The sequence below is a fragment of the Theropithecus gelada genome, chromosome 20 (assembly GCF_003255815.1).
Source record: "Theropithecus gelada isolate Dixy chromosome 20, Tgel_1.0, whole genome shotgun sequence".
NCBI classification, from domain to species: domain Eukaryota; kingdom Metazoa; phylum Chordata; class Mammalia; order Primates; family Cercopithecidae; genus Theropithecus; species Theropithecus gelada.
The window spans coordinates 25,623,518-25,646,071 of NC_037688.1; the positions used below are offsets into that span (position 1 = coordinate 25,623,518).

The 22,554-nt window shown below is 53.2% G+C and overlaps 2 protein-coding genes across 2 annotated transcripts in view; one reads left to right on the forward strand and one right to left on the reverse strand.

Moving 5' to 3' along the window:
- The first annotated feature begins 4,812 nt into the window (after positions 1 to 4,812).
- TSNAXIP1 (translin associated factor X interacting protein 1) lies at positions 4,813 to 12,073 on the forward strand. Its single transcript, XM_025370230.1, has 14 exons — positions 4,813 to 4,929; positions 5,076 to 5,202; positions 7,655 to 7,748; positions 8,603 to 8,799; positions 9,149 to 9,284; positions 9,670 to 9,839; positions 9,922 to 10,081; positions 10,157 to 10,287; positions 10,442 to 10,567; positions 10,699 to 10,851; positions 10,970 to 11,079; positions 11,256 to 11,382; positions 11,479 to 11,585; positions 11,761 to 12,073. Exons 1-14 carry the CDS (start codon positions 4,832 to 4,834, stop codon positions 11,999 to 12,001), a joined length of 1,977 nt encoding a protein of 658 aa, XP_025226015.1. The 5' UTR covers positions 4,813 to 4,831; the 3' UTR covers positions 12,002 to 12,073.
- Positions 12,074 to 12,165: 92 nt separating this feature from the next.
- CENPT (centromere protein T) overlaps positions 12,166 to 22,554 on the reverse strand; it is a 21,929-nt gene continuing 11,540 nt past the window's right edge. The window contains exons 2-15 of the mRNA XM_025370232.1: positions 19,046 to 19,169; positions 17,626 to 17,976; positions 16,444 to 16,534; positions 16,216 to 16,303; positions 16,000 to 16,096; positions 15,743 to 15,879; positions 15,565 to 15,601; positions 15,215 to 15,357; positions 14,388 to 14,546; positions 13,763 to 14,086; positions 13,420 to 13,513; positions 12,676 to 12,852; positions 12,483 to 12,587; positions 12,166 to 12,399 (exon numbers count right to left, since the gene is read on the reverse strand). Of these exons, the coding sequence (XP_025226017.1) occupies positions 12,276 to 12,399; positions 12,483 to 12,587; positions 12,676 to 12,852; positions 13,420 to 13,513; positions 13,763 to 14,086; positions 14,388 to 14,546; positions 15,215 to 15,357; positions 15,565 to 15,601; positions 15,743 to 15,879; positions 16,000 to 16,096; positions 16,216 to 16,303; positions 16,444 to 16,534; positions 17,626 to 17,837 (1,788 nt within the window). The 5' untranslated portion in view covers positions 17,838 to 17,976; positions 19,046 to 19,169 and the 3' untranslated portion in view covers positions 12,166 to 12,275. The remainder of the gene's footprint in view (positions 12,400 to 12,482; positions 12,588 to 12,675; positions 12,853 to 13,419; positions 13,514 to 13,762; positions 14,087 to 14,387; positions 14,547 to 15,214; positions 15,358 to 15,564; positions 15,602 to 15,742; positions 15,880 to 15,999; positions 16,097 to 16,215; positions 16,304 to 16,443; positions 16,535 to 17,625; positions 17,977 to 19,045; positions 19,170 to 22,554) is intronic.

A 22,554-nucleotide genomic window follows, 5' to 3' on the forward strand; every position in this document is an offset into this window, starting at 1 on the left:
GGCTTTTTTTTTTTTTTTTTTTTGAGACGGAGTCTAGCTCTGTCGCCCAGGCTGGAGTGCAGTGGCCAGATCTCAGCTCACTGCAAGCTCCGCCTCCCGGGTTTACACCATTCTCCTGGCTCAGCCTCCCTAGTAGCTGGGACTACAGGCGCCCGCCACCTCGCCCGGCTAGTTTTTTGTATTTTTTTAGTAGAGACGGGGTTTCACCGTGTTAACCAGGATGGTCTCGATCTCCTGACCTTGTGATCTGCCCGTCTCGGCCTCCCAAAGTGCTGGGATTACAGGCTTGAGCCACCGCGCCCGGCCCATTTCAACTTTCTTTAGAGCGACATCAACCACCAGGGGGCAGTGTTCCCTCCCGCCGTCCCTCCAGGGCCGCCTTCCCGTTTTTACCTACCGGGGGAAGCAGAGAGCACGGAGCGCCCGGGGAGCATTGCGTTCCAGCCTACCGGGCGGAGATCCCTCAGCTGTTAATAACCTCACCAAGAATCGGCCGTGGCAGCTGGTTCTCCAGCTTCCACTCGCCTGTGCAAGCAAAGGAGGGTAGCCCCATTTTCTCCCGGTAGAAACAGTAGACAGAACACGAGGACTGTTTTGTGTGTGTGTGTGTGTGTGTGTGTGTGTTGTTGTTGTTGTTGTTTTTGTTTTTTATTTTGAGACGGAGCCTAGCTCTGTCGCCCAGGCTGGAGCGCAGCGGTACAATCTTCGCTCACTGCAACCTCCGCTTCCCAGGTTCAAGCGATTCTTCTGCCTCAGCCTCCCGAGTAGCTGGGACTACAGGCACGTGTCACCACACCTGTCTAATTTTTTGCATTTTTAGTAGAGACGAGGTTTCACTGTGTTAGCCAGGATGGTCTGGTTCTCCTCACCTCGTGATTTGCTCGACTTGGCCTCCCAAAGTGCTGGGATTACAGGCATGAGCCACCGCGTCCGGCCAAGGACTGGTCTTTCACAAGTCTGAAAAACCGCAGGGCACGGTGGCTCACGCCTGTAATCCCAGCACTTTGGAAGGCCGAAGTGGGTGGATCACCTGAGGTCAGTTCAAGACCAGCCTGGCCAACATGGTGAAACCCCATCTCTACTAAAAATACAAAAATTAGCTGGGCGTGGTGGCATGCGCCTATAATTCCAGCTATTAGGGAGGCTGAGGCAGGAGAATCGCTTGAACCCAGGAGGCGGAGGCTGCAGTGAACAGAGATTGTGCCACTGCACTCCAGCCTGGGCGACAGAGCGAGACTCAGTCTCAAAAAATAAATAAAGTCTGAAAAACAAGGCCAGCTCACACCTGTAATCCTAACACTTTGGGAGGCTAAAGAAGGAAGATTGCTTGAGACCAGGAGTTTGAGACCAGCCTGGCAACATAGGGAGATTTCATCTCTACAAAAAAGATTTTTTAAACTAACCAGGAGTGGTGGTGTGCCCCTGTAGTCCTAGCTACTAGGGAGACTGAGGTGGGAGGATCTCTTGAGCCCGGGAGTTTGTTTTTTTTTTTTTTTTTTTTTTGAGACGGAGTCTCGCTCTGTCGCCCGGGCTGGAGTGCAGTGGCCGGATCTCAGCTCACTGCAAGCTCCGCCTCCCGGGTTCACACCATTCTCCGGCCTCAGCCTCCTGAGTAGCTGGGACTACAGGCGCCCGCCACCTCGCCCGGCTAGTTTTTTGTATTTCTTAATAGAGACGGGGTTTCACTGTGTTAGCCAGGATGGTCTCGATCTCCTGACCTCGTGATCCGCCCGTCTCGGCCTCCCAAAGTGCTGGGATTACAGGCTTGAGCCACCGCGCCCGGCCGAGCCCGGGAGTTTGAAGTTACTGTGAGGTGTTATTGGGTCACTGCACTCCAGCCTAGGTGACAGAGTAAGACCCTGTCTCTAAGAAAAAAATAAAAAATAAACTCCCAGGTGTCTTCCAGGATTATTTTGTGCTTTTATAAAAATTAGGCTGGGCACCATGACTTAAGCCTGTAATCCCAGCACTTTGGGAGGACAAGGCAGGAGGATCTCTTGATCTCAGGAGTTCGAGACCAGCCCGGGCAACATAGTGAGACCCCATCTCTTTTTTTTTTTTTTTTTTTTTTTGTGAGAGAGAGTCTGTCTCTGTCGCCCAGACTAGAGTGCAGTCGTGCAATCTCTGCTCACTGTAGCCTCTGCCTCCAGGGTTCAAGTAATTCTTCTGCATTGGCCTCCAGAGCAGCTGGGATTACAGGCGTGCACCACCAGTCCCGGCTAATTTTTGTATTTTTAGAAGAGATGGGGTTTCAACATGTTGGCCAGACTGGTCTCAAATTCCTGGCCTCAGGTTATCCGCCTGCCTGGGCCTCCCGAAGTGCTGAGAATCAGGTGTGAGCTGGGTGCGGTGGCTCACACCTGTAATCTCTACTAAAAATACAAAAGAGGCCGGGCGCGGTGGCTCAAGCCTGTAATCCCAGCACTTTGGGAGGCCGAGGCGGGTGGATCACGAGGTCAGGAGATCGAGACTATCCTGGCTAACATGGTGAAACCCCGTCTCCACTAAAAATACAAAAAACTAGCCGGGCGTGGTGGCGGGCGCCTGTAGTCTCAGCTACTTGGGAGGCTGAGGTGGGAGAATGGCGCGAACCCGGGAGGCGGAGCTTGCAGTGAGCCGAGATCACGCCACTGCACTCCAGCCTGGGAGCACAGCGAGACTCCATCTCAAAAAAAAAAAAAAAAAAAAAAATACAAAAGAACTGGGCGTGGTGGCAGGCACTGGTAATCTCAGCTACTCAGGAGGCTGAGGCAGGAGAATCGCTTGAACTCAAGAGGCAGAGGCTGCAGTGAGCAGAGTTTGCACTACTGCACTCCAGCCTGGGCAAGAGAGTGTGACTCCATCTCAAATAAATATATACATACATATAAACATACATACATAAATAATTACATCCATTTTGATAGTCTTTTTTTTTTTTTTGAGATGGAGTTTCACTCTTGTCTCCCCCGCTGGAGTGCAATGGCTCAGTCTCAGCTCACTGCAACCTCTGCCTCCCGAGTTCAAGCGATTCTCCTGCCTCAGCCTCCCAAGTAGCTGCGATTACAGGCATGCGCCACCATGCCCAGCTAATTTTTGTATTTTTAGTAGAGATGGAGTTTCACCTTGTTGGCCAGGTTGGTCTCAAACTCCTGACCTCAAGTGATCTGCCCACCTTGGCCTCAAAGTGCTAAAAGCTGCCCACCTTGGCCTCCCAAACTGCTGGGATTACAGGCATGAGCCACTGGCCAGGCCAGAATGGCTGATCTTTACCGAGTTCCTAGCAGGTTCCAGGGTCCATGTAAAGCACACATTATGCTTTCTCTATTTCTCTTTTTTTTTTCTTCGAGACAGTTTTGCTCTTGTTGCCCAGGCTGGAGCGCAATGACGCGATCTCGGTTCACTGCAACCTCTGCCTCCCGGGTTCAAGCGATTCTCCTGCCTCAGCCTCCCAAGTAGCTGGGACTACAAGCACATGCCACCACACCCAGCTTTTTTTTTTTTTTTTTTTTGTGAAACTGAGTCTCGCTCTGTCGCCAGGCTGGAATGCAGTGGCACGATCTCTGCTCACTGCAAACTCCGCGTCCCAGGTTCATGCCATTCTCCTGCCTCAGCCTCCCGAGTAGCTGGGACTAAGGGCATTCACCCCACACCCAGATAATTTTGTTTTTGTACTTTTAGTAGAGACAGGGTTTCACCACGTTAGCCAGGACGGTCTCAATCTCCTGACCTCATGATCCCACATTGGCCTCCCAAAGTGCTGGGATTACACGCGTGAGCCACCGCGCCCAGCCTAATTTTTTTTGTATTTTTAGTAGAGACGGGGTTTCACCGTGTTAGCCAGGATGGTCTCGATCTCCTGACCTCGTGTCTGCCCACCTTAGCCTCGGAAAGTGCTGGGAATTACAGGCGTGAGCCACTATGCCCGACTATGCTTTCTCATTGCATCCTCACATCAATACACTGTGACAAAGACTACCATCATCCCTATTTTACAGACATGAGGACTAAGGCTCAGAGAAGTTGACATAGCTAATAAGGGACATCTGAGACTTAACCCCAGCCCTCTCTAACTCAAGAACCCACAGTCTTTTTTTTTTTTTTTTTTTTTTTGAGACGGAGTCTCACTGTGTCTCCCAGGCTGGAGTGCAGTGGCGTGATCTCGGCTCACTGCAAGCTCCGCCCTCCGGGTTCACGCCATTCTCCCGCCTCAGCCTCCCAAGTAGCTGGGACTACAGGCGCCCGCTACCGCGCCCCGGCTAGTTTTTTGTATTTTTAGTAGAGACGGGGTTTCACCATGTTAGCCAGGATAGTCTCGATCTCCTGACCTTGTGATCCACCCGCCTCGGCCTCCCAAAGTGCTGGGATTACAGGCTTGAGCCACCGCGCCCGGCCAAGAACCCACAGTCTTAATTATGAACCATGTTGAGAGATGTCTGTAAAAAACATCAGGGCTGGCTGGGTGTGGTGGCTCACGCCTGTAATCCCAGCACTTTGGGAGGCCGAGGTGGGTGGATCATGAGGTCAGGAGTTCAAGACTAGCCTGGCCAAGATGGTAAAACCCTGTATCTACTAAAAATACAAAAATTAGCCAGGCATGGTGGTGGGTGCCTGTAATCCCAGCTACTTGGGAGGCTGAGGCAGAGAACAGCTTGAACCCAGGAGGTAGAGGTTGCAGTGAGCTGAGATCGTACCACTGCACTCCAGCCTGGGGAACAGAGCAAGACTGTTTCAAAAAGAAAAAAAAAAAAGTCAGGACTGGGGGAGGAGGGATGGAGAGAAACATTAGTAAGGGGAGCAATGTTGCCATGGTAACCCCACCTGTCCCTCCCTGCAGACTGGTCAGTTCTCCATGGGTGGGCACCTGTCCCCATGGCCCACATACACCAGTGGCCAGACCATTTTGCAAAATCGAAAACCCTGTTCAGATGACTACCGGAAGCGAGTAGGGTAAGCCAGGGTCAGTCCCATGGTGAGTGGGCTGGCATGGGCCAGGCTTTGGGCCAGGAGACGGCAGGGGCGTGTGTTGCCCCAGACTGAGGGCACAAGAGCCCCGTGGGGGTGCTGGCCACATTATCAGCCACCATCCCCTGCAGGAGCTGCCAGCAGCATCCCTTTCGCACTGCCAAGCCCCGGTACTTGGAGGAGCTGGAAAACTACCTACGCAAGGAGCTCCTCCTGCTGGACCTGGGCACAGATTCCACCCAGGAACTAAGGCTGCAGGTCAGAGCCACAGAAGAAACTTGGGGAGGGCGGGGAAAGGGTGGGAAGAAGCTTCACCTACCGGCCAGGTACAGTGGCTCACGCCTGTAATCCCAGCACTTTGGGAGGCCGAGGCGGGTGGATCACCTGAGGTCAGGAGTTCGAGACCAGCCTGGCCAACATGGCAAAACCCCATCTCTACTAAAAGTACAAAATTTAGCCGGGCATGGTGGTGGGCACTGGTAGTCCCAGCTACTCAGGAGGCTGAGGCAGGAGAATCACTTGAGCCCGGGAGGGAGCGGTTGCAGTGAGACGAGATCACACCACTGCACTCCAACCTGGGTGACAAGAGTGAGTCTCCATCTCAAAAACAAAAAAAAGCCTCACCTACAAGGTGAGCACCTCAGACCTTCAGGGGATACCCACCTCTCCCAGCTCTCCTGGGTCTCCTTCCCTGAACAGAAGCAAGAAACATCCTATGAAAATGCCAGTGAGGCCGGGCACAGTGGCTCAGGCTCATGCCTGTAATCCCAGCACTTTGGGAGGCTGAGGCAGGAGGATCGCTTGAGGTCAGGAGTTCAAGACCAGCCTGGCCAACATGGATCATGAGGTCAGGATATCGAGACCACGGTGAAACCCCGTCTCTACTAAAAATACAAAAAAAATTAGCCAGGCGTGTTGGCGGGCGCCTGTAGTCCCAGCTGCTCAGGAGGCTGAGGCAGGAGAATGGCATGAACCCAGGAGGCAGAGCTTGCAGTAAGCCAAGTTCGTGCCACTGCACTGTAGCCTGGGCGACAGAGTGAGATGCTGTCTCAAAAAAAAAAAAAAGACAGAAAACGCCAGTGAGCAGGCAAGGCTGCAATGTGGATGTGAAAGTCTCCTGAGGCTAGAGTTTCCTCACCTGAGTCAGGTGGCCTGGATGCTGTGCCCAGTCCCTACAGCTCTGTGATCCCCAGTGCCCAGGTTAGGTCACGACATCAGTGAATGGAGCCTAATGCTGGCAGTTGGGCAAGCAGGGGTCAGGCCGTGTTTACCAGCCCAGTGGCAACAACCCCAAGCTTAAGGAACCAGCCCAGATGCATAAGGAGGGAGGGAGGGAGACAGAGATATATATATATATAAGATCCAACCCAGATTCCGGTGTATATTAGGGAGAGAATCACCAAATCTGCTCAAACAAGGATGATGACAGATAATTCCTGCCTTTTGACTTAGTCATTGACTAAAGCATTTACTGAGCACTGGCTGTGTGCAAGTGCAAGGCCCTGGGCTGGGGCCTTACATCGATCTCCTGAGCAGATAAGGAAGAAGGCATACCACTATGGTGTAGTTGGACTGGGCTTCAAACTCACGGCTGACTCTGGAGACTGTGCTCATTTCTTTTTTTTTTTTTTTTTTTCTTTAGGCGGAGTTTCACTCTTGTTTGCCCAGGCTGGAGTGCAATGGCACGATCACGGCTCACCGCAACCTCCGCCTCCCAGGTTCAAGCGATTCTCCTGCCTCAGCCTCCCTAGTAGCTAGGATTATAGGCATGTGCCACCACGCCCGGCCAATTTTGTATTTTTAGTGGAGACGGGGTTTCTCCATGTTGGTCAGGCTAGTCTCGAACTCCCAACCTCAGGTGATCCACCCGCCTCCGCCTCCCAAAGTGCTGGGATTACAGGCGTGAGCCACCGCGCCCGGCTAACTGTGCTTATTTCAGTGAGCAATGCTGCCTCCAGAAACCTCCCATGCGTCCAAATGGGACAGGGGACCACACCCCTACTTGCATGTCAGGACGCAAGGGTACAACCTTCAATCTCCTGAATCTACCAGGCTCTAAGATGGGAAGAGGTTACAAGTGAGAGGCCAATGATACTGTGTCTAGAAGGCAAGAGGCTGGCTGCCTGGAGAGCCAGAGAGGGGCTCAGGCACAGAGTGGAGATCTGTCTATGGTCATGGCAGTCCACTAGGCCTCAAAGACAGCATCAGGACAGGCCTCCAGAGAGCTGCCCCCCAGGGTCCATGGCACTGTGAGGTACCCGGGTAGTGTCTAGGGCATTTACTTGAATATAAGTGACCTGGCAGCCTTATGCCGGAATACTACTAAGCCCAGTAAAGAAAAACACAGGACCGGGCACAGTGGCTCACGCCTGTAATCCCTCTACTTTGGGAGGCCGAGGTGGGTGGATCACGAGGTCAGGAGATTGAGACCATCCTGGCCAACATGGTGAAACCCTGTCTCTACTAAAAATACAAAAATTAGCCTAGCATGGTGGCGGGCACCTGTAATCCCAGCTACTCAGAAGGCTGAGGCAGGAGAATCACTTGAACCTGGGAGGCGGAGGTTGCAGTGACCCAAGATCGCACCACTGCACTCCAGCCTGGGTGACAGAGCAAGACTCCATTTCAGGAAAAAAGAAAAAGAAAAATAGTTCCCCACTGAGGGTGGCAGCTGTGGGCCAGGAGATGATGGGTTCCCTTTTCTTGCCAGCCTTACAGAGAGATCTTTGAGTTCTTCATAGAGGACTTCAAAACGTACAAGCCATTACTATCCTCCATCAAGAATGCATATGAGGGGATGCTGGGTAAGAATGCACCTCCTGCCAGGCACAGTAGCTCGCACCTGTAATCCCAGCACTTTGGGAGGCCAAGGTGGTGGATTACTTGAGGTCAGGAGTTTGAGACCAGCCTGGCCAATATAGTGAAACCCTGTCTCTACTAAAAACACAAAAAAATTAGCTGTGCATGGTGGCACACACCTATAATCTCAGCTACTTGGGAGACTGAGGCAGGAGAATTGCTTGAACTTAGGAGGTGGAGGTTGCAGTGAGTTGAGATCACACCACTGCACTCTAGCCTGGGCAAAAGAACAAGACTCCATCGCAAAAAAAAAAGAATGCAGAAATGCAGCTCCCCTCCTTGTCCCAGCCTGGAAGGGGTGGAGAAGATCCTATTCAACCTTCTGGCGCTCCACAGCAGGGCTGAGGCAGCTACCCAACTGGGCCTTGAGGTCACCAAAGCCAATCAGCCATTCTGCACAGACTGTTCCGTTATAGGGCACCCCAGAGCACCTGACCACCCGTCATTGAGAAGCACAGTGGAGCAGTCCCTGTTGAAAACAGAGTGAACCCCAAGAGACAGTGAGCACCTCTGGGAGTCAGCAGGCTCCCCTGCCAGGCTCAGGAGGTACAGGGCATGGTGCAGCTGCAGGACTTAAGGCTGTAGGGGAAAGGACACGGAAGACACCCCGGTCTTCATCTGAACTCTGCCCTTGGTTTAAAATCAAGTGCAGGAAGGCCTGAAACAGGGACCATGGCTTTGAACAAGGCATGCAGAGACTCTTGGGGTTTGCAAGTGACATAGCCACTCACCCATGACCTTAGGGTCTGTGTCTTCTGTCCATGGCCACAAAGCAGCTCTCCAACCTGTCTCTGCTTAGCCCACCAAAGGGAGAAGATCCGGGCTCTGGAGCCCCTGAAGGCCAAGCTTGTCACTGTGAATGAGGACTGCAATGAGAGGATCCTGGCCATGAGAGCTGAGGAGAAACATGAAATCTCCCTGCTCAAGAAAGAGAAGATGAATTTACTAAAACTCATCGACAAAAAGAATGAGGAGAAGATTTCACTGCAGAGCGAGGTGAATGGAAGTGGTGTGATGACCCCGAATTCCTGCCAATCCCACTACAAGGGTGACCCCCTACCCCGCTCTGCCTTTCTACAAGGAGTGACACACTGGGCCACCACCTTACCCCCAGAGCCTTGCTAACTCCACCCTCTGCCCTGCTGCTAGGCTCAGCACTTTCCCCAAAGGGGGAAGCAGTGGTACCTTGCCGAATTCTTAGAAATGGCCAATCTCCTTCTTCTTTCACCTTTCCTGTTCGCAGGCCCTAATGGGGCCACCCAGCACCCAGCCCACTCCCTGGGGTGACCGACTGCATACAGGGGTTCAAGGGCAGCCCCTGACCACACAGCCACCTTCTCCACAGGTGGCCAAACTGAGGAAGAACTTGGCTGAGGAGTACCTGCACTACCTCAGTGAGCGAGACGCCCGTAAGATACTCATCGCAGACCTGAACGAGCTGCGGTACCAGCGGGAGGACATGTCATTAGCCCAGTCCCCAGGTAAGCCTGAATCGGGTTTCTCTCTTCTCTGAGATGCTGGAGGAGTCTGGTCTCACTCCTAAGCCCCATTCATTCAACATTCCTAAGACCTGCTCATTCCATAACCATTCAGGGGGGAGATGTCCCTGCCTCTCCCAGGGCTGTGTATCTTCTGAGTTGAACTGAGAATTATAGGAACACAGTTGGTAGCTGAGGCAGCCTAGGCTCCTGGTGGGCTGGACAGGCCTGTTACTCAGTTTCCTGGGCTTCTAGACTTTAGCCTGAAACCCTAGGCTGGTAGCACTGTGGGCAAGACCCAGGGAACCCCAAATGGGAAGGGCAGAGGGCTTCGGGCAACCCGAGAAAGCCAGGGTGACACGGGCTGGTGGGCCCCCTCCCCTGGCAGGCATCTGGGGGGAGGACCCTGTGAAGTTAACCCTGGCTCTTAAGATGACCCGGCAAGACCTGACCCGCACGCAGATGGAACTCAACACCATGAAGGCCAACTTTGGAGATGTAGTCCCTAGGAGGGACTTTGAAATGCAGGAGAAGACCAACAAGGATCTTCAGGAGCAGGTGCTGAGGCAGGCAGGCAGGGCCAGGAGGGTAGGATGGGGTCTCACAGGTGGGGGGCCAGGGCCAATGTCCTTGCCCACAGCTGGACACCCTGAGAGCCAGCTACGAGGAGGTTCACAAGGAGCATGAGATCCTGATGCAGCTGCACATAAGCACGCTGAAGGAGCGGGACCAGTTCTTCTCTGAGCTGCAGGAGATCCAGCGCACTTCCACGCCAAGGCCTGACTGGACCAAATGCAAAGGTGAGGGCAGCCAGCGGGGCCCCAGGTCCTGCTTACATGTGGGCCCAGACTCCAGCTCCCTCTCCCCACATGCAGATGTGGTGGCTGGGGGCCCAGAGCGCTGGCAGATGCTGGCTGAGGGCAAGAACAGCGACCAGCTGGTGGATGTGCTCCTGGAAGAGATTGGCTCAGGGCTGCTGCGGGAGAAAGAATTCTTCCCTGGTCTGGTAGGGGAGGCCCCAGGAGTGGGGCTTGGGCCAGAGTCAGAACAGCCATGCCCTGCTGCTCAGATGAGCTTTCGGGGAACCAACTGGGGCTCTTCCCTGCTTGAGGGTGGGGCCACAGATGGGTCCAGAGATGAGCTGATATCCTCCCTCCTAGGGTTATGGGGAAGCCATCCCTGCTTTTCTTCGGTTTGATGGCCTCGTGGAGAACAAGAAGCCAAGCAAGAAGGATGTGGTCGACCTCCTCAAGGATGCCTGGAAGGAACGTCTTGCTGAGGAGCAGGTCAGATCTCACCAACCACTCTGGTCCAGCGTGGTCTTCATATCCAGGGTCCTCTGGAGGTCCAGAGGTGCCAGGGATGAGGGCCAACCAACCGTAAGGCAGGCTGACTGAGCATTTCCTCAATCCCGCAGAAAGAGACATTCCCAGACTTCTTCTTCAATTTCCTGGAGCGTCGCTTTGGGCCCAGTGATGCCATGGCCTGGGCTTACACTATTTTTGAAAATATCAAGATCTTCCACTCCAACGAGCTTATGAGTCAGTTCTATGCAGTCTTGATGGGAAAGGTGAGCTGGGGCCTATTCCCCTTGGGGAGACTGAGAGGGGTCTTTGTCCCTAGCATAGACCAGCTTTGCCCCCACCACTCCCAGGAAGAGCAAGTGAATAATGCTTCTCTCCTTATAGCGGAGTGAGAATGTGTATGTCACCCAGAAGGAGACAGTAGCCCAGCTGCTGAAGGAGATGACAAATGCTGACAGTCAGAACGAGGGGCTACTAACCATGGAGCAGTTCAAGTGAGAGGCTGGTCCAGGCCACCCCCAACTCCTACCCAACTGTTCCTGCATCTGCAGGGAAAAGGGGCACCTGGTGGGAAGGGCCACAGCCTTGGAACTCACTCCCTTTTGAGCACTACGGAGAGGCACAAGCAGGCCTCAGCAGGTCCCTGTTGGCCCTCATGTCTCCCCTACAGCACTGTCCTCAAGAGTACCTTCCCTCTCAAGACAGAAGAGCAAATCCAGGAGCTGATGGAGGCAGGGGGCTGGCATCCCAGCAGCAGCAATGCAGACTTGCTCAACTACCGCTCACTGTTTATGGAGGTGGGTATGTGGGTCCAGGAACTGGCCTGGCCCCTGCCCCAGCCTTGGTTGGACCCAGGCCAATATGCCCTCCCCCTGACTTGTGGCCCATCCCAGGATGAGGAGGGCCAGAGTGAGCCCTTTGTGCAAAAGCTCTGGGAACAATACATGGATGAGAAGGATGAGTACTTACTGCAGCTAAAGCAGGAGCTGGGCATAGAACTGTGAGTGACCCTGATCCATAGGCAAGTCCCACAGGCTGGGCCCCTGAAGCCCCTGGGTCTCCCTGTGTACCATGCACCATCCACTGCTCAAGCTCAGCACAGAGGAGGGCACCTGGGAGTCTGGGGCATGGAGAGGAGGGGTCAGGGCCTGTCACTCTCTTTTCCTGTGGGGCAGCCATGAGGAGGTGACTCTGCCCAAGCTGCGAGGGGCCCTGATGACCATCGACCCCAGCCTGGACAAGCAGACTGTGAACACCTACATGAGCCAGGCCTTCCAGCTCCCTGAGTCGGAACTGCCAGAGGACAGTGACGAGAAGGAAGAAGGCGTGGTGGAAATCCTCCAGACTGCCCTGGAGCGGCTTCAGGTGATTGACATCAGGCGTGCAGGACCTCGAGAGCCAGAGCCTGCAAACTAGGAGCCTGTGTGCAGCCTGCGTGCTCGTCCTGCTAACCCCTAGCTTTTAGTATAAAAGCGTTTGTCTAAACCCATGCCATTCTCCAGACTGTGCTGGGGAGTTGTGGGGGGGAATCAGTCCTCCTTGCCTGGCTGGCCCCAGGACATGCACCAAAATGCAGAATATTCTGTTTATGACACTTTATTGATGCTGGGGGGGTGCGGAGGAGACCTGGAGAAATATGTGGGGGCAAGAGGCCCCAGGTGGGGACAGGGAAAGTGTTGAGGCCTGGCCACTACTGGGCAGGGAAGACAGAGTTGCCACTGTACGCACAGGGGATGAGCAGCTGCCGGTACTCCAGGGGCAGGTGCCGCTCCACTAGCACGTGCAGTGAGACTTGGTCAGTGACCAGGCCCTGCCTGCAGTGGAGGAAGAGAAAGGACAGGCAGAATCAGCGCCAGAGCTCCCCCAGCCAGCACCCCCACACCTTCCGCCCTCTCACCGCCGCATCAGCAGCTCCAGGTCCTCTGGCTTCACAGTCTTGCGGCCAGCATGAGCAGCAAATACCTCCAGGTCATCACAAAGATGCTGGAAATATTTATCTAGGCTGCCAAGAAGGTGGGGATAGAGCAGGCTGAACAGTCTGATCATGACCTAAGGGGTTCCTCTCCCTACCCCACGTGCCCAGGACTCACCACTTCTCCACCATCTCAAGAGCCTTCCTCTCCATGGGCATCTTGGCAAAGAAGCTAAAGAGTTTCACATAGTGGCTCAGTCCAGCCTTGTGGGGATCTTGCCGGGGCCTGGGGCCGGTGGTCCGGGGCCTAGGGGGACGCCTGACCAACAGAGGCTCTGCAGGCTCTGAAGATAAGCTGAGGGCAACAGTGAACAGAGGGAGCTGAACTTGCCTCAGGAGGCCCTTATTCAAGGGCAAGTCTTGCTGGCTCCTGCTGAGGCTGGGGACCATGTGGCCCTTGGCCAGCCAGGACCAGCAGCCCTGACCACCTGCTGAGGGGCAGCTGGGTCAGGGGGCCACAAAGAGGCCAGTCTTTCCCTGGGGCTCTGTTCCTCCACAGTCGACTTGACATCCTAGTTCAGGCTTATCTGTATTGATACCTGCTTGGGTCCATGATCCCAGGCCTTAGAATGGACAGTCTCTTCCCTTACTCTACTGCTGCCTTTCCCGATTCTGCTAACCATCCTCCAGGAAGACTTTTCTGACTACAAACCGACCACATACTTTCCCCTTTCCCCTCACCCAGGCTTCTCTAAGCTCTGGAGGCAGGGGTGCTCTTGGTGAGCTCTCCCCAGCCCAGCTCCGGCTGCCCTGCTAGGTAATCATCTGCATACCCGTAGGAAGGGGGAGGACCCTATGTACACAGCGTACCCAATGCTCCCTTCCCAAGAGGCCCATGAGGAATGGGGTTGTGGGATCTTACACTGCAGCACCAGGCGGTGGGGCTGGCTCAGGAAACTGATGATGTCGCCTGGCCTGGAGAGACTCAGGGGTGCTGGAGGCCGACTCTGGACTTGCTACAAAGGAAGAAGGATGGGGTCACAGGAATTCCAGGCCTGACCATCTCACCCAGGCCAGCACAGCCACAGTATTTCTGTCCTGTTTCTGGTGGAACCCATCTAGCTCCAGCCAAGCGGGTGCCCCTCAGAGTCTCCCTGAACCCCTACCACCACCAGTGCCTGGAAACACAACCCAGGCAAGGCCTTTCTGTGTGCTGGGGCCTGAACACAGCTGTCACCAGTCACCCCCTGCACTGGGCCTCTTACCTGCCCTGCTAGAGGCATCCTCATCCCCTGAAGATGCTCCTGGCCCCTTGGCCTCAGCAGTCCCCTGGGATCCCTCTGCTTCTGTCACCTGTGTATGTCCCTCGGGCTCTTCTGCCCTGCTGGGTCCTTGTGCTCCTGTTGCCTCCATTTCACTCACACTCACACCTTCTTCTTCCATCTTTTTCTCTGCCTCTTCAACTCCATTGTGTAAGGGCTCTACTTCATCTTCTCCGGAGACACCACTGCTGGTGCTCAGGAAGCCCAGAGCAAAGGCATCGACCTCCTCTGCCTCTCCTGCCAGAAACTGGGCTGGTTTCCTAGGGCCTGAGTGAAGTGAAGAGAATACAGGCTGGAGATGCAGCAGGCCAAGGCTGCATAGCGCAGAGAAGGGTAAAGATGGACTAGCAGACCCAGCCCTGCCCACTGAGGAAAGACAAAGCCAGAGGCAGCACCAGGACATGGATCTGAAGTCTCCTGGCCCAACATAGACTCTGCTCTTAGATGAAGGAGGCAGCCACAGCCAGGGGGCTCTAGGGGCACAGAGGGGCTTGAAGAAGGAAAACCACCATTGTCAACTCTCACCCAAGCTAAGTTTGGCTCCAGGCCATCGGCGCCACACACTCACTATTGTTCTGCAGCCCAGGCCCACTGCTCTGTGTCCTGCGACCTGCAGCCTGCTCAGCGTCTTCAGCCCCAGTGTGAGGCGTGCAGGGCAGGGAGTGATACACGTTGGGGGAGCCAACTGTGGGCTGAGAGAAGGGCTGGGTGTCCTCCAACACAATGTCTGTGGGCAGAGTAGTAACAGGTTTTGAGGCTGTCACATGGAGATCAGGGGCCAGCTGGCTCTCAGCTTATTCCAGACCCACTGGCTGCTACTCAGCATTGCCAGAGCCTGGACAGTGGGCCGCATGAGTTCGCCCTGAGTGGCCTTCAGAGAAAGAAGACGATCTAGCACGTGAGGCCTTATCTCCTACAGCCCTCCTTGCTTACCTTCTTGTTCCTCTGCCTGGCAGTCCCAAGCCCCCACAGCTGCCCACCCACCAGCTGCCCACTTAAAAAACCTCTTCGCTGCTTGTTCTGCTCCTTCTTCCCAAACTCCCTTCTTACCCTGGTGAACTTGTTTTCTGCAATCAGGCTCCCAGGTCAGCTAGAATTGGCCAGCTGATCCTGAAACCTGGCCCCTTTCAAAAAGTTTCAGCCACCACACCACACCCCTTTCCGACCTCCAGCCCTATAGTTTAAGGATATGGGGCCCTGGGAGACACTGAGGGACCAAGGTAAGGGGCCCCCTGTGGAAAGAAAGCAGAAATTCCTTGTAGACCCACTGACCAGAGTTGCTCGCTGTCCTTGACCCCACCGAGAGGGGTGCAACCCTGACTCAGCATCACCTCCTATCCGTCATGGCAGGGAGAGCTTTCCCCAAAGGCCAGCAGGGGAGAACCTCGGCCTTACTTGGAGGAGCCAAGGAAGTATCTCGCAGATCCCGCAAAAAGGCACCCACATCTACAGCTCGGCGGGCGGGAGGTCTGCGGGCCAAGCCAGGCCTCTGAACTGACTGTGGCTGAAGAGGTGTGGCAAAGGTCAGGTTGAGGGAGCTGGTGAGAGGAGGGAAGCACAGAGGAGTCAGGTACCTGAGACCCAGTTTGCCCAGAGATCCCTCCATTTGCCCTGGGGCTCTCATCTCTTAGAACAGAGCCAACATGCTGTGAGGCTAAAACTGGCAGGGAGTAGTGTGGCCAGATTCCATCCCAGGCAGCACCTCCCTCCCCAAGCCTCTCCTCCACCCACCCCCAGAACAGCACCTGGTGAGGGAAGAGGCATCAGCATTCCCTTGAGGCTCTGTCAGCAACCGGCAAGATAATGTAAAAGAAGAAAACCGTGGTAAGTGATCCAGGCCTGTGAGGGCCCTCTCTCAGGACTCCTCAGCCTCTCCAGAGGACAGGAGGGAGAGGGTAGCAAAAGTGGTGTCCAGGGCCTCACCTTGGGAGAGAGGCAGCCCCTGGTCCACTCCCTGCTGAAACATCGACAGTCTCAGCCTCTGTTTCCTCCTTCCAGGGGCCAGCAGACCTGGAGCCAGGGTTGTGGAGGGCTCGAGCTCAGGAAGTTGCAGCTCCAGGCTATAAGAATGGAGCTTATCTCAGACAGGCCAGGAAGTCCAATTCTGGCTTTGGAACCCTCAAGAAACTCCCTGACTAAGCTGCCCATAGCACAGTCCAAGGGGGTGGAGTTCTGTGTACCTGCCGCGACTGCTCTCTCTTCTGGAGGGTTGGACCACCTGTGGTGCTGGCACTGGCTTCACTACCGACTCGGGCATCAGGATGGAAGATTCTGGGGCTGCAGAAACACCAGGGAGAGGGTGGGGCTGACAGAACAGGTCACCCTGAATGAAAGATACCACAAGACTGGTGTTGGACTGGTACCTAACTCTGACCGGCAGGCCAGCACTCACTCACCAGTTAGTAGGATGTTCTTCAGCAGCGTCCGAGGTGTCTGTTCCTCCAAGTGCCCCCTGGCCTGAACATGGGCTGATCTGCCAATAGACTATCGGCAAAAGCACCAAGCAACCAGTCTGTCCGTTTGCCTTGAGATTTCCTCAAGGTGGGCTCCAGAGCAGAGCTAGACCTTAACCCCCCTCCCCGAGGCAGCCAGGGCCCTTTGGGGTCAGTGGGTGGGGTACTTACCCTGGCTCCACGGGAACGCCCTTTGACTATCGTCTTTGTTTGGCCACTCAACCTCCTGGAGGAAGCCGTTTCAAGCAGGGCTCTCTGGGCTCTGCGTAAAGACCAACAACGCTGAGAATTACAGTGAGAAGGGATAGAGAACATAGAGACATGCCTTCATCTGGGTCTTGGTATGAAGGCTTTTTCCCTCAGGGCAAGGGACCCAGAAACCACTTGCCCCTACTGTCGCCCCTGTTCCCAGGCCTATGTCAGCAGTGTGGATGAAGAAGACCCCTGGGGTATGGCAATAGAGACGGCATATGAGTGAACCAACCAGGAGGGGCTGGGAAAGGCTTCACAGAGATGACTTCAGCATAATCACAAAGGGTAAGTAGGGGTTAGCCACACAGACAAGAGGAGCAATTGGAAGAGCATCCATCCCAGACATGAAAGTAACAATCCATGAAGGATATTAAAGTATTTTAAAATCTTTTAAGAACCTGGTACCCCAGACACCTTAGTCTCTGGGTGTTCCCAGGGCGCAGCTCCCACCTCATGGGTGTAAAACCTATAATGAATGGCTTCTCATTCTCTATAAAGGAACTCCATTGTCCCAGTCTGGCAGATGTCAATGTATGCATTCGATGCACCATGAGCTCACCACAGCCCTCACCCACCGCCACTCCCACCAAGTCAGGCCAAATTCCCTGCTCCTTAGCAAAGTATCTTCCAGTTGCTGCCTCCCAACTTCTGCCCAGGCTGTCCTCTAGCTCCTTTCCCATTTCCAAGCTGGGGACAGTAAGACGATGCGCAGGCACAGTGGGAACCCTCGGGCAAAAAAAAAAAAGTTCAGGGCAAATGCTTAGGCAAACCCTGGCTGGTTTGAGGAAAGCAGCCTAGAGAATAGGGCAGAAGGTGAGATTCTGAGCGCCTATCCTCCATCTCCAGTGGCCGAGCCCCCAAAGACTTGGGATCAGTCAGGCTCTGTGGTCCCGAGGCCTGGCTGCTGGAGCCCTGGGGGCAGGGGCACAAACCGCTGGCCCGGGCCCGGCTAGAGCAATAGAGCCAGTTCTCAGAGTCCCAGGCCCTGCTCCTCTCTGAGACTTAGTTTTCCTCTCCAACAGAGTCGGCCCTGGGTCCCACCCAGACCCCACTCCCCAGTCCCTCTAGTTGCTCAAGTACTCGGGGAGCCCCCTCACATACCCAGCCCGAGCACTCCGGGGTCGCCGCGGGGTGCGCGGGTCCGCTGTATCCAGCACGCGTCGCAGCAGAGTGCGCGGCGTAGGGTCGCCGTCAGGGTTGTGGTCAGCCATCGTCTCGGCCCCGGGCCCTCCTAACCGCCCAGCCAGCAGCAGGGTCCGCCTTCCCGCCGCCACAGTTAAGCTAACTCTCGCGATGTTCCCGCACAGCCCCATGGGAATTGTAGTTCTCGCCCTATCACAGCTCGCGGGGTGGACGGTGATGGTTGCAAACTCGGTCTGCTTTGGAGGCAGCCTCGCTGCGGGTAAACCTCGGTTAATGTAATGCAAGCAGCCCAAGTCTTGGCTTCTTCATCTGTAAATTGAGGTTGATACCCACCTAACAAGAAGCTTATAATGATTCAAGGAGTTAATGTTTAACTCATAGAGTCTAAAACACGGTAAGCCAGGGCATTGGTAACTAGCAATTGCTATTATTAGAAGGCTCTTTCATTCCCATCTCTCTCTCCGAAGAGGAGGAGAGACGCTTGGGCCAGGAAAAAGAATTTTATCCTACATACGACCTGGTTAGATTTGCATTTGCAGGCTAGGCGGTGGCTCACGCCTGTAATTCCAATACTTTAGGACACCAAGGCAGGAGGTTAGGTTGAGCTCAGGAGTTCGAGAGCAGCCTGGGCAACATAGTGAGACCCCTACCCCCTGGTCTCTACAAAAAATAAAAATAAATTAGTCAGGCATGATGGTGCGCGCCTGTAGTCCCAGCTAATTGGGAGGCTGAGGCAGGAGCATTGCTTGAGCCCAGGAGTTCAAGACTTCAGTGAGTCGTGATCGCACTCCAGTCTGGGCAACAGAGAGAGACCCCGTCTCAAAAAATAATAAAAGCATTTTGAAAAGATCCGCATTTGCAAATCTGTCTATAGGGCCTATCTCTATCAGAAGAGACCAGGAAGCTCCAAGGCTAATAGGCTGTTTGTGATCCAGCACTGATGTTATGATCTCCAAACACGAGCAATTTTGAGATGAATTCCAGCTCTCAAAAGTTCTATTAATGTTTTCCCCATTACCACATCTAGGAAAATAAATAAATAAATAAAAATTGGGTTTTCTTTTGAGACAGATTTTTGCTCTTGTTGCCCAGGCCGGAGTGCAATGGCCCAATCTCGGCTCGCCGCAACCTCCACCTCCCAGGTTCAAGCGATTCTCCTGCCTCAGCCTCCCGAGTAACTGGGATTACAGGCATGCACCACCACGCCCAGTTAATTTTGTATTTTTAGTAGAGATGGGTTTTTCTCTATGTTGGTCAGGCTGGTCTCAAACTCCTGACCTCAGGTGATCTGCCTGCCTCGGCCTCCCAAAGTGCTGGGATTACAGGCGTGAGCCACCGTACCCAGCCAATAAAAATTATTAATGCTAGAGATGCTTACCATATTCTGTTAGTGTTTTCCTCCGTATTTTTCACTGACTGACAATCCCCTCACCTTAAGTTTTCATGGCAACTGAATTAGAACTTGGTTTCTGAGTATTCTGTGGAGTTCGCTTTCGCAGAATCTCCACCAAGACCAAGTGTAAATTATCAGATACCTGACACAGGCATGGGCATATTTGTGCTTGTGTTAAAAAAAAAACTGAGCCAAGAAGTCCAGGCACGGTAGCTCATGCCTGTAATCCCAGCACTTTGGGAGGGTGAGGCGGGCAGATCACTTGAGGTCAGGAGTTCAAGACCAGTCTGGCCAACATGGTAAAACCCCGTCTCTACTAAAAACACAAAAATTAGCCGGGTGTAGTGGCATACACCTATAATTCCAGCTACTCTGGAAGCTGAGGCAGGAGAATCGCTTGAACCCTGGTAGGCAGAGGTTGCTGAGATCCGGCCATAATACTACAGCCTGGGCAACTAAGCAAGACTGCATCTCGAAAAAAAAAAAAACAAAAATAAACAAAAAATTAGATTATTGCTTCTCAAAATAAGAGAACTGTAGAGAAAAAGCTATCAATATTCCTTGTCATTTAGATCCAATATGTTATCTGACTCAATTTGCTATCCTTTTGCAGACATATTTCCATGGTTACTACCTAAATGCAGTTGTTTGTTTTTTGTTTTGAAATGTTCTCCTGCCTCAGTCTCCTGAGCAGCTGGGATTACAGGCAGATACCACCATGCCCAGCTAATTTTTGTATTTTTAGTAGAGACGGGGTTTCACCATTTTGGTCAGACTGGTCTCGAACTCCTCATGATCCGCCCACCTCAGCCTCCAAAGTGCTGGGATTATAGGCATGAGCCATGGTGCCTGGTCTGCAGTTTTGTTTTTGTTTTTGTTTTCTAAGACAGAGTCTCACTCTGTTGCCTGAGATGGAGTGCAGTGGTATAATCTCAGCTCACTGCAACCTCTGCCTCCCAGTTTCAAGCAATTCTCCCTGCCTCAGCCTCCCAAGTAGCTGGGATTACAGGTGCCTGCCACCACACCAGGCTAATTTTTTGTATTTTTAGTAGAGACAGGGTTTCACCATGTTGGCCAGGATGGTCTCAACCTCCTGACCTCATGAGCCGCCTGCCTCAGCCTCCCAAAGTGCTAGGATTACAGGCGTGAGCCACCACACCTGGCCCCAGCCTGCAGTTTTAAATTATTTATTCATTTACTAGTAAAACCATGAACTACTGAATAATATGGAAAAAAACAAACTTTTTTTTTTTTTTGATGGGGTCTCGCTTTGTTGCCCAGGCTGGAGTGTAGTGGTGCGATCTCAGCTCACTGCAACCTCTGCCTCCTGGGTTCAAGCAATTCTCCCTGCCTCAGCCTCCCAAGTAGCTGGGATTACAGGTGCCCACTACCATGCCTGGCTAATTTCTTTTTTTTCTTTTTTTGAGACGGAGTTTTGCTCTTGTTGCCCAGGCTGGAGTGCAATGCCGTGATCTCGGGTCACCGCAACCTCTGCCTCCTGGGTTCAAGTGATTCTCTCGCCTCAGCCTCCCAAGTAGCTGGGATTACAGGCATGTGCCACCACACCTGGCTAATCTTGTATTTTTAGTAGTGATGGGATTTCTCCATGTTGGTCAGGCTGGTCTTGAGCTCCCGACCTCAGGTGATCCGCCTGCCTCAGGCTCCCAAAGTGCTGGGATTACAAGCGTGAGCCACCGTGCCCAGCCAAATTTTTTTTTTTTGAGACAGAGTCTCCCTCTGTCGCCCAGGCTGGAGTGCAGTAGCGCAATCTCGGCTCACTGCAAGCTCCGCCTCCCAGGTTCACACCATTCTCCTGCCTCACCCTCCCGAGTAGCTGGGACTACAGGCACCCACTACCATGCCCGGCTAATCTTTTGTATTTTTAGTACAGACGGGGTTTCACCATGTTAGCCAGGATGATCTCAATCTCCTGACCTCGTGATCCACCCGCCTCGGCCTCCCAAAGTGTTGGGATTACAGGCGTGAACCATTGCGAAATTTTTTGTATTTTTAGTAGAGACGGGATTTCGCTATGTTGGCCAGGCTGGTCTCCAACTCCTAACCTCAGGTGATCCGCCCTCCTTGGCCTCCCAAAGTGCTGGGATTACAGGCATGAGCCACCGCGCCAGGCCTTTTTTTTTTTTCTTGAGACAGGGTCTCGCTCTGTCACCCATGCTGGAGTGCAATGGTGGGATCACAGCTCACTGCAGATCTCAACCTTCTGAACTCAAGCCACCCTCCCACCGCAGCCTTCTGAGTAGTTGGAATTACCAGAGTAAGCCACCATGCCCAGCTAATTATTGTATTTTATGTACAGGCGGAGTTTCACCATGTTGCCCAGGCTGGTCAAACATGTTTCAAAAAAGATTAAAACATGAGCTTTGGCTGGGCGCGGTGGCTCACGCAGGAGAATCACTTGAACTCGGAGGGTGGAGGTTGTGGTGAGCCAAGATCGCACTCCAGCCTGGGCGACAGAGTGAGACTCCGTCTCAAAAACCAACCAACCAACCAACCATGAGCTTCATTCTTTGCATAGCAGTATTCTGTTTGTTCACATAATTAAATATTATAATTACTTGTTTTAAAAAAATTACTGGGATGAAGTGAGGCAGGGAGGAGTAAAAGAGAATGGCAGGGCTAAACTAATGTGGGGTCTTGCAGGCTCTGGGAAAGAGTCTGGACATTATTCTTTTTTTTTTTTTGAGACGGAGTTTTGCTCTTGTTGCCCAGGCTGGAGTGCAATGGCACCATCTTGGCTCAAGGCAACCTCTGCCTCCTGGGTTCAAGCAATCTCCTGCCTCAGCCTCCCGAGTAGCTGAGATTACAGGCATGTGCCACCACGCTCGGCCTCCCAAAGTGCAGGGATTACAGGCTTGAGCCACCGCGCCCGGCCTAATTTTTTAATTTTAGTAGAGACAGGGTTTCTCCGTGTTGGTCTTGAACTCCTGACCTCAGGTGATCCGCCCACCTCAATCTCCCAAAATGCTGGGATTACAGGCGTGAGCCACCATGCCCGGTGAATCTGGACATTATTCTAAATGGAATACGAAGCCACTGGAGGAATTTAAGCAGAGGTATGACAGATCAGATTTTATTTGGCAGCCATGTGAAGAAAAGATTGCAGGAGAGGCAAGATTGGAGGCAGGGAGACATGCGACGAGGTTCTTGCCTTTCTCCAGAGGTGATTAAGACAGAGAATGAGTTGGGCAGTGGAGGTGAGGAAAAAGCCATGCATTCCAGATATGCTTTGAGTTAGAAGATTAAGTGTAGATGACAGGTGATTTTATGTACTGGAAATTAGAGTTTCATTGGGCATAATTTTCAATATTCTGTGCATAAAGAAATTATATCAATTTGGCCTCTCACCACTTTTTGAGCAAGGTGAGTCCTGAGACAGGTAGAGTTTGAACCATAACAGTTACAATGATCTTTTGCTGAATTTTATCTCTATTACACACGTTTTTTTTTTTTTTTTTTTTTTTTTTTTTTTTTTT

Coding starts and splice junctions, on each gene's coding strand:
- TSNAXIP1 (XM_025370230.1), top strand. CDS start 4,832: ATGGGTGGGCACCTGTCCCCATGGCCCACATACACCAGTGGCCAGACC. Junction 9,285..9,669: donor GTCATTAGCCCAGTCCCCAG/GTAAGCCTGAAT, acceptor CTCCCCTGGCAG/GCATCTGGGGGGAGGACCCT. Junction 10,288..10,441: donor AAGAATTCTTCCCTGGTCTG/GTAGGGGAGGCC, acceptor CCTCCCTCCTAG/GGTTATGGGGAAGCCATCCC.